Below are 13,153 nucleotides of genomic sequence, written 5' to 3'. Positions count from 1 at the left end.
TCTGGGTGGTAGGGTTAGTTGCTTTTCATTTTCTCTGATTTACCTGGCCCATGTATCGTAAAGTTAACAGGCAGGAACCTTTGTTTGCTTTGTCCTCTAAGCATGGAGAACGTTTGGGCTGACTCTTCTAGTTTTCTCCCACTCCTCACTCACCTCCATATTTGCACATGAAGAGACCGGCCTATCTACTCAGGCTTTGTTTCTTAGAGACACCCGGATGTTAGGCTTGCTGTCTGCAGCGGTATGACGCATCTACACACTGAGAATCCTGTCCCGCTAATGAATGAAACTCACCTCTCAGAGCTCTGTCTGCTCACTGTTGGTGCTTTCCCCTCTGTCTTGCTGAGTTAACATTTATACTAAATCGCCTGAAATCAAATAGTAGAGATCTTATCTTCACTTTATTGATTGCAGTGACCTTCTTAGCTGACCCTCAAGTAATTTAACCCATGTCCTAATGTTCCAATTAAAATTGTATCAAATAATTGAAATTGGATTTTCCTTTGCCTTTGTGTGCAAGCTTTCCTTACCTTATGCCGCTCTAAGCTATTAGCTTCATGTAGCACAGTTAGGGTTCTAAGGCATAAAGCGGTGTATTAAATGACATTTCTACTCACTCAATATGTATTTCTGAGCAGCTACTGCTTGAAGGGTGCAGAAATGTGTCGGCCTGGCCACACGCTTCCCAAGGTTGTGGGGAGGAATAAAGCATCACACATGCTGCTGTCAGTTGTCGCTGACATGGCTGTGTGCAAGGCCCAGCTCTAGGAGCCAGGGACACCAGTGAGGTCCACAGGGCCCTGCTATCAGGAGCTAACCTGTACAAGAGAAACAAGTACAAAAAGTCCTTCTAATACAGGGCATGAGCGAATCACCTTAAAAGAAGTTTAAGTGGAAAGACACAAAACAATAAGACATTTTTATTTCCCCAGCAGAGGTGTACTGTTCTAGAAATACCCACAAGGACATTGTGCAGGGGTGGCATCACACCAGGACCTTTTAGAAGGCTACATAATTTTATATTTAAAGATTAAACTTCTCGGCCTGACCTGTGGTGGCGCAGTGGATAAAGCGTCGACCTGGAAATGCTGAGGTCGCCGGTTCAAAACCCTGGGCTTGCCTGGTCAAGGCACATATGGGAGTTGATGCTTCCAGCTCCTCCCCCCTTCTCTCTCTCTGTCTCTCTCTCCTTTCTGTCTCTCCTCTCTAAAATGAATAAATAAAATTTAAAAAAAATAAAGATTAAACTTCTCTCAGATTTTTAGGATTTTATAGTTCACTTTGAAGGGGCCAGGCATCAACTTAAGTGTTTTCCTTAAAATACCCTTGAAAGCTGAATTATGTTACGTTTGAAGACTTCCAGGTAAGGCTGCCCATCTCGCTCACACAGCACATCCGACATTTAAACCCTCGGTATCAGTTAGGGTGGCCCTCCTGGAATATAGTGACTCTAAGTTCTTCCTAATATTGTTCGGGTGTGTTTTTCCAGCCCTTATAAGAATGAGAAAAGAGCAAGTTCTCTCCATGTGTTAGGCATGTCTACTGTTATGGACAGAATTGTGTCTCCCAAAATCCATGTTAAAGCCCTAACCCTCAGTACCTCAGAATGGGACTGGATTTGGAGACAGGGCCTTTAAAAAGGAGATTAGGGTAAAATGGGGTCATGAGGGTGGGCCCTAACCCAATCTGGCTGGTCTCCTTATAAGAAGGCAATTTGGGTGCACCAGGGATACACACACAGAAAAGGCCCTGCAAGAACACAGGAGGGGGCGGCCGCCTGCAAGAACACAGGGAGGGGGGTGCCTGCAAGAACACGGGGGGGAGGGGGGTGCCTGCAAGAACACAGGGAGGGGGCGGCCGCCTGCAAGAACACAGAGAGGGGGGGCCCTGCAAGAACACGGGGGGGGGGGAGGGGGGTGCCTGCAAGAACACAGGGAGGGGGCGGCCGCCTGCAAGAACACAGAGAGGGGGGGCCCTGCAAGAACACGGGGGGGGGGAGGGGGGTGCCTGCAAGAACACAGAGGGGGCGGCCGCCTGCAAGAACACGGGGGGGGGGCCCCCTGCAAGAACACGGGGGGGGGGGTGCCTGCAAGAACACAGAGAAGGGGCGGCCGCCTGCAAGAACACGGGGGGGGGGAATGCCTGCAAGAACACGGGGGGCGGGGAAGCCCCCTGCAAGAATACAGGGGGAGGGGGGTGCCTGCAAGAACACAGGGAGGGGAGCCCCCTGCAAGAACATGGGGGGGAGAGGGGGGGTGCCTGCAAGAACACAGGGAGGGGGAGCCCCCTGCATGAACACGGGGGGAAGGGGAGCCCCCTGTAAGAACACAGGGAGGGGAGCCCCCTGCAGGAACATGGGGGGAGGGAGGTGCCTGCAAGAACACAGGGAGGGGGAGCCCCCTGCAAGAACACAGGGAGGGGAGCCCCCTGCAAGAACACGGGGGGGGGTGCCTGCAAGAACACAGGGAGGGGGCCTGCAAGAACACAGGGAGGGGAGCCCCCTGCAAGAACACGGGGGGGGGTGCCTGCAAGAACACAGGGAGGGGGGGCCCCTGCAAGAACACAGGGAGGGGGCCCTGCAAGAACACGGGGGGGGGGTGCCTGCAAGAACGCAGGGAGGGGGCGGCCGCCTGCAAGAACACAGGGAGGGGATGACCATCTGCAAGCCAAGGGCAGAGGCCTCAGAAGAGCCCCGTCAGCACCTTGCTCTTGGACTTCCTGGATCCAGAACTGTAAGAGAAATTATTGCTGTTGAAGCCACCAGCAGCCTGTTATATTTTGTTATGGCAGCCCAACCAAACTATTACAGCTACCATCATCTGAAAACCTCTAGAAAATTCTATGCTTTCATCAAGTTTTTATTGAGCACCTACAATGCATGAGACATAAAAGTGTATAAAATGATCACTGACATTTACAAACTAACATCTTTTGGGGAAATAGAGCCTGTAAATATAACCATGTAAGAATAATACATGAAATGTGCCTCAGATGCAGTGCAGAATGCCAAGGGGTTCAGAGAGGAAGGTAGTGCTTGGTATCAGGGACTCATGCAAAACCTCCCACAAGAGAAATGGACTTGGGCCTGGGCCTGGTGGCTCTGTAAGACTTTATTACATACAGTGTGTCCATAAAGTCATGGTGCACTTTTGACCAGTCACAGGAAAGCAACAAAAGACGATAGAAATGTGAAATCTGCACCAAATAAAAGGAAAACTCTCCCAGTTTCATACCTATTCAGTGCAGTTCGATGTGGGCTCACGCACAGATTTTTTAGGGCTCCTTAGGTAGCTATCCCATATAGCCTCTACAGACTCGTCACTGACTGATGGCCTACCAGAACGGGGTTTCTCCACCAAACTGCCGGTTTCCTTCAACTGCTTATCCCACCCAGTAATGTTATTCCTATGTGGTGGCGCTTCATTATAAACGCGCCGATATTCACGTTGCACTTTGGTCATGGATTCGAATTTAGTGAGCCACAGAACACACTGAACTTTCCTCTGTACTGTCCACATCTTGACTGGCATGGCCGTGGGCTGCTCTGCTGTATACTCGGTGTTACGTCATCATCTGCGCATGCTCACAAGCTGCCACATCATCCTACAGAAACTGGGAGGGTTTTCCTTTTATTTGGTGCAGATTTCACATTTCTATCGTCTTTTGTTGCTTTCCTGTGACCGGTCAGAAGTGCACCATGACTTACGGACACTCTGCAGATGACCGTATGGAGGGAAATATTCCAAACAGAAGACGAATGAAAAGACAGGCATACTGGAGAAATAAATTAATCTAATAGTAGTCCAAATGTAGGAAAATAACAAATTAATCATTCATGGCCTACTCTGTATTTCATTAAGTTTTATAAGCAAGAAGTACAATGAAATTTAGCTGTAATTATTTAAGAAAAATGTCCTAAAAAGCATAGAAAGTTTTATCTGTCAAATTTCAGGGATTTTCTTTTCTTGTTGTTTTGAGTCTGTATCTTACTGCTCAGATTTGCAGATTTCTAATGAGAATAAAGGACCTCACCTCCCATCACACTTCACTCCCCTTAGACATTTTTACATCCTCTTAGAAAAGAAAGACATGAAGTCCTTCAAATTAGTATTAATTGAACATAAGAACAGAATCAAGTTTCCCTATTTTTAAGTTTCTAAGAAAGTAACAAAGTTTTAAAGTACATAATTCCTGATTATAAGTAATAACCTATTTCCTCAATTCTAAGATATACTCTTCTTCACATTTCAATATTTCTGAAATAAGATACATCTAAAATTTAATATGTACAATTAATGAGTTATGGAGTGCTTCACCCTGAAAAGCTATGCTTATATTAATAGTGCATTTTTTGTCTGGCCTGTGGTGGCGCAGTGGATAAAGCGTCGACCTGGAACGCTGAAGTTGCTAGTTCGAAACCCTGGGCTTGTCCAGTCAAGGCACATCAGACAAGCAATCAATGAACAACTAAAGTGAAGCAACTATGAGTTGATATGTCTCAGCCCCCACCCCTTTCTCTCTATAAAATCAATAAATAAAATCTTTAGCCTGACCAGGTGGTGGCAAAGTGGACAGAACGTGGACCTGGGACACTGAGGACCCAGGTTTGAAACCCTGGGGTCACTGGCTTGAGCGCGGGCTCACCAGCTTGGGTGCAGGGTTGCTGGCTTGAATGTGGGATTATAGACATGATCCCATGGTTGCTGGCTTAAAGCCCAAGGTCACTGGCTTAAGCCCAAGGTCGCTGGCTTGAGCAAGAGGTCACTGGCTGAGCTGGAGCCCCCTAGTCAAGGCACGTACATATGAGAAGCAATCAATGAACAACTAGTGATGCAACTATGAATTGATGCTTCTCATCTCTCTTCCTTCCTGTCCTCTATAAATAAATAAATAAAATCTTTAAAAAAATAATGCATTTTTTACAATTGACAGTATCTTAAAACAAAGGAAACATGGTGATGATTAGAACCATTGTCCATCAGGACCAATTCTGCAGTTGTCGCAGTCCCTCAGGTTTCTGACTGTTGGGGGAGATAACAATAGATCTTACCATGGTATCGTGGATACCACAAAAGTCAGGCAATATCCATATCCATGCCTGAATCAGAGAGGGAAACCGTCACAATGATTCTATAAGGTTCTTAACTCATGGTACTAATATTATCGCCATAGCAACCCATTCAGAAAAGGGGGAAAAAGAAGATTCCTGATGCTCATTAAGTCCAGGAGCTTAGCTTATCGTTTGGTGTCACCTGATATCCAAGCCACCACTACGTTGACCAGGGTTCTGCTTGAGTATCCCACATCAGGCATCAAACCATCCTAACTAAATACTGGAGAGAATTTAAATGCTAGATGGAGTACAGTTCTACCTTTACTCACAGGACCCTAGCTAAGCCCACGTAAGGATGTCTCCAGTCTCACTCTAAAACAGGTGTTTGGATTTCAGAAAGGTTATTATGAATTATTATTCCTAATCAGTGGAATCAACTACTGACTGCCAGCACTGTGTCTGCAGTCGGGATATACTGATGAGTGCTGATAAGACAGATGTGGTCCTCAGCGGCCCTCCACACCGTCTCTTTCCTCACCCAGGTTGTCTGGATTCCAGCCGCGGGCCCCGTAACACCTGCATCTCGAGGTCACGCACAAACTTCTACAGAGAGCTGGGATAGCACGAAGGACATTTATAGAAAGGTTGTCTCTAATTTTTATCCAGGATCTAGTAACTGTGTCTCTTTTTTTTTCTGCTAAGGACCAGTCCCATTGTCACTTAATTTCTTTACATCATTGTGACTGTAAACAGGAAAATCTCTGAGGCAGATTCTTATGTTGAAGTCTAAAGTCAGCCACTTTTACCAATTCTCCAAAATATGAAAATATGACTTTATATACTCAAGAATCAATGTCCTCAGCTGTAAAAAGTGGATATTAATAATAGCTATCTCAAAGGAAAAAATAAATAAATTTATAAATAAATAAATAAAGAGTGAATAACCTGGCCAAGGTCATACCACCAGGAAGTGCTGGTCCCAACAGGAAAAGGAGATTTAACCAACAAACTGTTCTGCTTTCTGTACCACGTTTATAAAGAAGGAAACTTACTGCTCAGGTTAAAAGACGAGATGATGGAGCAAGTCCTAATTCTATATACCTCATTCATTCCACAATCATTTGGGAGATTCTATACCATCAAAGGACAACTGCAAAAAGTACTTGAAAAAGAAATAATTAATAATAATATAACCATAATTATAATCTTCATATCATTAGACTGCCTCTGTCAAATTCTCTCTATCATTTTCAGATTCTGTCTAAAAATAATTGTATAGTGTACTTCTCCTTACAAGGGTATTTAAGCCATTGTACAATATTTTCATATTTAATTTAAAACATTTATCTTAGTTAACATATCCTATGTAAACAAAACCTCAGGTTTTCATTTTCTTCTGCCTCTGCAAAAGAACGCTGTACACCCACTTATCAGATAAAAGAGGCTAAAATAATATGATTTAAAGGGGTTTAGAGAGAGAAAAAGACACAGAGACACAGAGCTGGTAAACCAGCTAAGGATGGAACAACTCACCAGGTCTCCAGAGGGGTCTATAAACCAGCAAATACCAGCTGCCTATTATCTAGCCCAGAAAGGTGCACACCTTTGGAAGTGACAGAATTTAAGTCCAGCATGGCACTTTCAGAAAATGGCATCAAAGGTTGGACTATAAATCTTTCTTATTCTCCAGTCACTGGACATTTAAGAGCAAAGATATTGATGGGCTCTTTCTCTCCTTTTCTTCTTCCTTGTAACAGATGTATGATTCATGGATTGTCCTTTAGTGGTCTCCATTTTCATCTTATTACTTTTTCTTTGCTTCTGCTTTCTGACAGCTCTGAAAAACAGGGTGCTAAATTATTTTGTAGAATAAGCACAGTGAATAATGTAATTAGGTTGAAGTTTAATTAACTAGCTAGCTGAATAAGAAAACAGTAGGGAAAGAATTTATTGTATGATAAGCATAAATCCTCAGAATCCTAAACCATAATAACAAGGAGAGAGTCAGAGGCCTGACCAAGCAAAATATTTGAGAAAAGAAATTTCTTTGAAAGATCTTTACTATAGATTTAGAGCAATCTATTCAGGACAAACACACAACAGAGGTAAATAGTCAAGACAATGAGTTGGGAGTTTTTTTCTTTCTTTTTTTTTTTTTTTACTTTATTTATTTTTTACATTTGCACTGCTCAACTCAGCACTACAATCTCCAAACCCTGAATTACATTTATCAGAAAGAGAGCTATATTCCGGCAGTTAGCAGAGGTGGAAAATGACATGGCACAATAGAAAACACTGACAGCACTTAGAGAGGCTGCCCTTACAAGTCCTACGGCTAATTCCCCCTGCGTCAGTAGATCTACAAGTCCTGACAAGTGCCTTATACAGGATGTCCACATTTTGCAGGCTCTTCTTGAAGACTAGCTTCAAAATGAACAAGTTGGAATTTGTCCTCTAAAAACACTAAACCACACAAGAAAAAAACAGATCCTTTGTTTCTGGTAGTCTCTGAACTAACTTACAGATGTGCTGTAGCTGAGAAGGATTGCTAGTCTATTCATTCACTTCCTCCAAGCTGTCAGAATCATGCCATTTATCCCATCGGAGCTGGGGCTGCCGGCCCTGGCCAACCTGGAACCCTCCCATGGCTATACTGCAATGTCAGTCGTTAGATTCATTCTCCTAAAGCACAGCCAGCCCCAGGGCAAAGCTCATTCTCGATCTTCCCAGTTCCGAGCCCTGGAAAGAAGCTCCCTTAACATCTCCCAGTGAACCAGACTCAGGCCTCAGCTTTTATCCACTCAGCATATATGCTCAGTGCTGGGGACACAGAATGAATGGGCATGATCTTTGAGTGCAAAGAGCTGGGACACTGAGGCAAGGCCTATGTCACCCCTCTCTTCCCTTCCCAGCTTTTTTTAGGGGAAGAAATTGAGGCTATGAAATCATCCAGTGAGGAAGTAGCAGAATGAGCTTGATTCTAGAACCTGTGTCTTAATTACCTTGATACCATATACTCTACTATAAATTATTTAGGTGTGTAAAATGCTAAGCATATAGTAGTCACTAAATAAATATATATTAGCTATTATTAATAGCTCCATAGGACTGTAAGTCCAAATTTTGCTCACCAAATTTAAGTTTTTCCATGTTTATATTCTGCACTAAGGACTGGGGTATCCTACCAGTTTACAAAACAATCACCTTTTGACTGTTTTGTGCATGTTATCTAAGTGTCCTTTCCCTACAGCCAGTTTTTTAAAAGTAGGATAATGTCCTGATAAGTGATGATTTTGCAAATTTAATGAAGTATAACCTCTTAATGGGAAAGTCAATAAAGCTATGCATGCCTGTATACAAAATTTAAACAAGTTTTCTTTGGCTTATTCACTTATAAGAACTAAACATGAACCAGATTTCACTAGAGGATACAGTAAACAAAAACAGAAAGAAAACAGTCCCTTGTAATATGAATAAATAAAACTCTCCAGAGACACTTTTTCAGCAGTGATGAAGTGATTGAGTATAAATCAATTAATTATATTATTTTGCTTTAAAATTAAATTGACCTAGTATTTGTCCTCTAAATTAGTTATTTATATAACTGATAAAATGAGCTTTAACCACAAGAGGGAGCCAGCGTCATTCCAATTCACCACCAAAGGAAAATGAAGACTAAGGGAAAGCCAATTAATATGAGACAGCTACAAAATACATAAGATGAAAAGATCCTTTGTGATATATATGCTAAAAAGGTTACTAAAATTATTTTTTCATTGTAAAAAAAAAGGTTTTCATTTTCAATTTCATTATAAAAATTTTTTTGAAAGCAATAGCTTAAGATAACTGTGAACAGGAGGAGTTTAGCAGTTTTCTCTAAGAGAAGTAAGTACCACATCCTAAGGGATTTGCTCTTTGAATTAAACTTGATAAAATCTAGTACTAAAAGATACTAGAAGGTTCCCATCAATGAAAACAATGCATTGTTATCAAATAGACTAGCCAGGGCTATTTAAGAACCAGTGAAGAGCCTGCAATGTAGTATCAAAATACAAGTTCAGTCTCCATGCATCATAGGCCCCAGAATAAGAGGCTGAGCTTGTTACTCACTCCTGTTTGCAACCAGAATTCCACTGTAACTAGTGAAAAAAATCCCAGACAAATGGTTTATCAGGTTGTATTCCATTCTGGAAGGTTTCTAAGGAAAAATATTTTGTAAGATTCTTCAATATGCCTCTTAAGTTAATTTCAAAAATCCCACTTCTATTCTGGATTACTTAATTGAAATTTTTATTTTATTTTATTTATTGATTGAGTTTTAGAAAAACAGAGATAGGAAGGGGGGAGAAGAACAGGGAGAGACGGGGGGGGGGGGGGCATTCATTGGTTGTTCCATGTAGTTGTTGCATTCATTGGTTGTTTCCCATCTGTGCCCCGACCGGGAATTGAACCCACAACGTTGCTGTCGCAGGACAATGCTCTGACTGAACTACTGTAACTGGCCAGGGCCAGAAATAATTATTTAAAGTCAATTTGATAAAAAATGAATGGGAAATGTTGTTTAAATAGTAGGCAAAATTTTCCTGACCAGGTGGTGGCGCAGTGGATAGTGCTGGACTGGGACCCAGAGGACCCAGGTTCGCCGAGGACCTGGGGCGCACATCCCGAGGTCACCGGCTTGAGCGCAGGGCTGCTGGCTTGAGTGTGGGATCATAGATGTGACCCAATCGTTGCTGGCTTGAGCCCAAATGTTGCTGGTTTGGGCCCAAGGTCGCTGGCTTGAGCAAGGGGTCACTTGCTCTACTGTAGCCCCCAGTCAAGGCACATATGAGAAAGCAATCAATGAACAACTAAGGAGCCGCAATAAAAAATTGATGCTTCTCGTCTCTCTCCCTTCCTGTCTGTCTGTCTCTCTATCTCTCTCTCTGTCACAAAAGGAAAAAAAAAAGTGGGCAAAATTCAAATGGCTGGAACTTAATGAAACATAATACATAATATATTGCTCACAAAAATTAGGGGATATTTCAAAATGAATATGAAGCAATAAAATATCCCCTAATTTTTATGAGCAGTGTCATTTCCACTGACATAAATAAATAAATGGAAAGAATTCTAATATCATAAATAAGTATGAAAGAATTGGAGACTGCTATTACTAATAGATTCTTTTTAAATCACAAGTCATACGATAGCTCAAAATTTGATCCTAACCTCAGTTTTTGTGTAATGAGAACCTGAGCATCTGGTTTTCACATCAATAAAACAAAAGGACTTAGTACCCATCATCCTTTTTAGTTGAAAAAGAAGTGTTAACGTTTCAGTTAGCCCCACTGCCGCAGCAATGGATTTTCTAAATACGCTGCTGTCCTGGGGATAACTCTGCTCCGGGCTACAGCCAGTGCCAGCTATTGGTGAGGAAGAGAAATTATGATAGAAAGAAATGTAAAAATCAAAACTTTAAGTATTTTAAATGTAAATATGTCTAAATATACAGCTCACAAAAATTAGGGGATATTTCAAAATGAATATGAAGCGATGGAATATCCCCTACTTTTTGTGAGCTGTGTATTTTTCTTGAAGTCTGATATAATTTATGAAAAGATAACGTCATCTTGCCAGTATGCGCACCGTGGAATCTCAGGTTTCCTCCCATCTGAGATGCGTTCTCCAGCCTTACCGGCTCACTCGGGTGTCCACATCCAGTCTGCCCTGACTCAAACACCGCCTCCTTCAATACAGCCTGCACTCTCACCCCACAAATTACAATTTCATATGGAATCGGTCACTTTCTACCTTGTATTTCGGCTATTTTCATATCTGACCTATAAAACCCTCAGCTCTTGGGGTCATCCTCATATCCTCCCTCCCCCATCAATACATAACAGTGACAACAATTAATTCAGCACTTCTGAATCCTCTAAGGATTGCTCCGTAGAAATCACACAAAGAAAACATTTTTTCTAGTAAATAAAAGAATTCAACTAACTTGTGAACTTTCTCCAATGTAGAGATGTTAGGACAAGTACTGCGTTTATGACCTAATTCACCACAGATGAAGCAGCCGTCTTTAGGGGCCTCGCAAGAATGATCTGGAAGCGCACAGTGATTGCAAATGCCACAGTGGGTCCAGGCTGTGAAGTAAAAATTAAGTTTTAGAAGAGGCTCACTCAGTATAATTTTTCATGTGATTAACCTTTATGGCAGGGAAGCATGAATAGTGTTGACTTCAATTACTGTGATGGGTTGGCAGAGCTGGTTATGATTTGGCTCAAGGGCCCAACGTTAAGAGGTTGGAATCCTTTGTAAACCAGGTAAATTCTTCCTGAGACATGGCGACAAGTTTAGCCCTTCTCTAATGAGTCCTGATCTTAGAGCCACTGGCACCCCGGAGGCTGGCTGAGTGACACACAGCCCTGTGAAAGTACGCCAAACCAAACCCACACTGAAACAGGTTAGTCACACTTCTCTATCAAACAGAGAACGTACATTTTGGTAACTGTAAAAATTAAAAAGGAAGTAAATTAATACTGGTCTCTATAATAATTTTTTCTTTTATAAATACAGTTAAGTACAAATGTTTTCACAGGATCTCAAACACTAAGTCTCAATACTTACAAGGCTTTACACACTTTTTGCAGAGAAAGCAATGCTTCCATCTCCTGCCGTCCTACAAAAACAATTTTTAAATTATATTTAATTTGTCATCAAAAATCAATTCCCACAATTAAAATTAAAATGTCTTATTAAAATCTGTGTAAATGATTAATTCCTTATTTCTCACCCTCCTGGGCTTCAAAATTGCATATTTTATTTTAATTTATGCATTTCTCCACTCAACTCAATGCCTCATCGATGGACTCCCATTTCCTTAACTCTAAAACCGGGGATTTAGCTACATGATCTTAAAAGTCCATCCACTCCAGATCAAGCAACCTGATCTGCCTAAAAAAGGCTCTCAATGAAAATTTCAAAAGAATTAATGATTTATAATTTTTATTTGTCCCTCTGGCATAATCCTTAATAAAATTCATATTTGAGAACTGTATGTAATTTAGAAAGATAAAGATTATGGGTTACTATTTGGGTAATTTTAAGACGCTGAAGTAAACATAGCTAGAACAGTGCATAAAACGTACATGTCCTGTTTAATGACTGTATAAAGTAAACGCGAACCCTAACAGGTCAAGAACCAGAACACCCTGGTCTGCGGGACAGCTTCCCCGTGCCCTTCCCGGTCCAGCTTTCCTCCTTCTGCACAAGGAGCACCTGGTCAGCGTCCTCTGAGGGTCACTTCCTCGCTTTCACCTATTTTTACCACTACGTTCATGTGCACCTCTAAACAATAGTTTTATTTTCCACATTTGAACTTTTATGCTCTGAGCATCATTTTTAAAAAAATGAATACAGGTTATTTCTAAATGAACTGAAAATGTATATAATCAGATGTGTTACCATAATTAAAAATGAGTATAACCAGTAATACAATTATAAAGTTATGAAAAAAATACTTTCTAATAGTTATAAAAATATTCCCTTTTTTTTGAAGAACAGTATGTGCTTATTGGCCAAACTAAATTTCACGTGTTCTTTCTTGACCAGACTTATTTAAAATAACAGAGCAACTTAAGGGTGATCCAAACCTCCTGAACGATATAGAGGTGATCTGTCCCGTGTAGTCCTTCCTCATCTATACACAGCGAGGAGTAACTGTACCTATCGACCAGGGCTGCTGCAAGCAGTGAGTGAGTTCAGCCATGGACAGACGGCTCTCAGGACAGAGCCTGGCACATGAAAAGTGCACAGGACCTGATATTAAGCAGGCGTCCCCAAACTATGGCCCGCGGGCCGCATGCGGCCCCCTGAGGCCATTTATCCACCCCCCCCCCCCCGCACTTCCAGAAGGGGCACCTCTTTCATTGGTGGTCAGTGAGAGGAGCACTGTATGTGGCGGCCCTCCAACGGTCTGAGGGACACTGAACTGGCCCCCTGTGTAAAAAGTTTGGGGACCCCTGAGTGTCACTAGAACAGTGATGGTATCCGATAGCTCAATGTCTTATTTGAAACATAATTCTATGCTCAACAAAATTCGGTGCCTTATTT

At 42.0% G+C, this 13,153-nt stretch overlaps 1 protein-coding gene across 2 annotated transcripts in view; it reads right to left on the bottom strand.

The window, feature by feature from the left end:
* Positions 1 to 6,210: 6,210 nt before the first annotated feature.
* ZCCHC4 (zinc finger CCHC-type containing 4) overlaps positions 6,211 to 13,153 on the bottom strand; it is a 42,271-nt gene continuing 35,328 nt past the window's right edge. Inside the window, exons 11-13 of one of the 2 annotated variants that reach the window (XM_066385723.1) lie at positions 11,669 to 11,720; positions 11,040 to 11,184; positions 6,211 to 6,890 (exon numbers count right to left, since the gene is read on the bottom strand). In XM_066385723.1, coding sequence (XP_066241820.1) covers positions 6,755 to 6,890; positions 11,040 to 11,184; positions 11,669 to 11,720 — 333 coding nt within the window. In that variant the 3' untranslated portion in view covers positions 6,211 to 6,754. Of the gene's footprint in view, positions 6,891 to 10,211; positions 10,459 to 11,039; positions 11,185 to 11,668; positions 11,721 to 13,153 lie in introns of those variants that run through there. The other variant, XM_066385725.1, reaches the window with a different exon arrangement.

This window comes from Saccopteryx leptura, chromosome 5, assembly GCF_036850995.1.
Source record: "Saccopteryx leptura isolate mSacLep1 chromosome 5, mSacLep1_pri_phased_curated, whole genome shotgun sequence".
NCBI classification, from domain to species: Eukaryota; Metazoa; Chordata; class Mammalia; order Chiroptera; family Emballonuridae; genus Saccopteryx; species Saccopteryx leptura.
The sequence above is the reverse complement of the archived record's forward strand: the minus strand, read 5'-3'. Positions and strand labels throughout refer to the sequence as shown.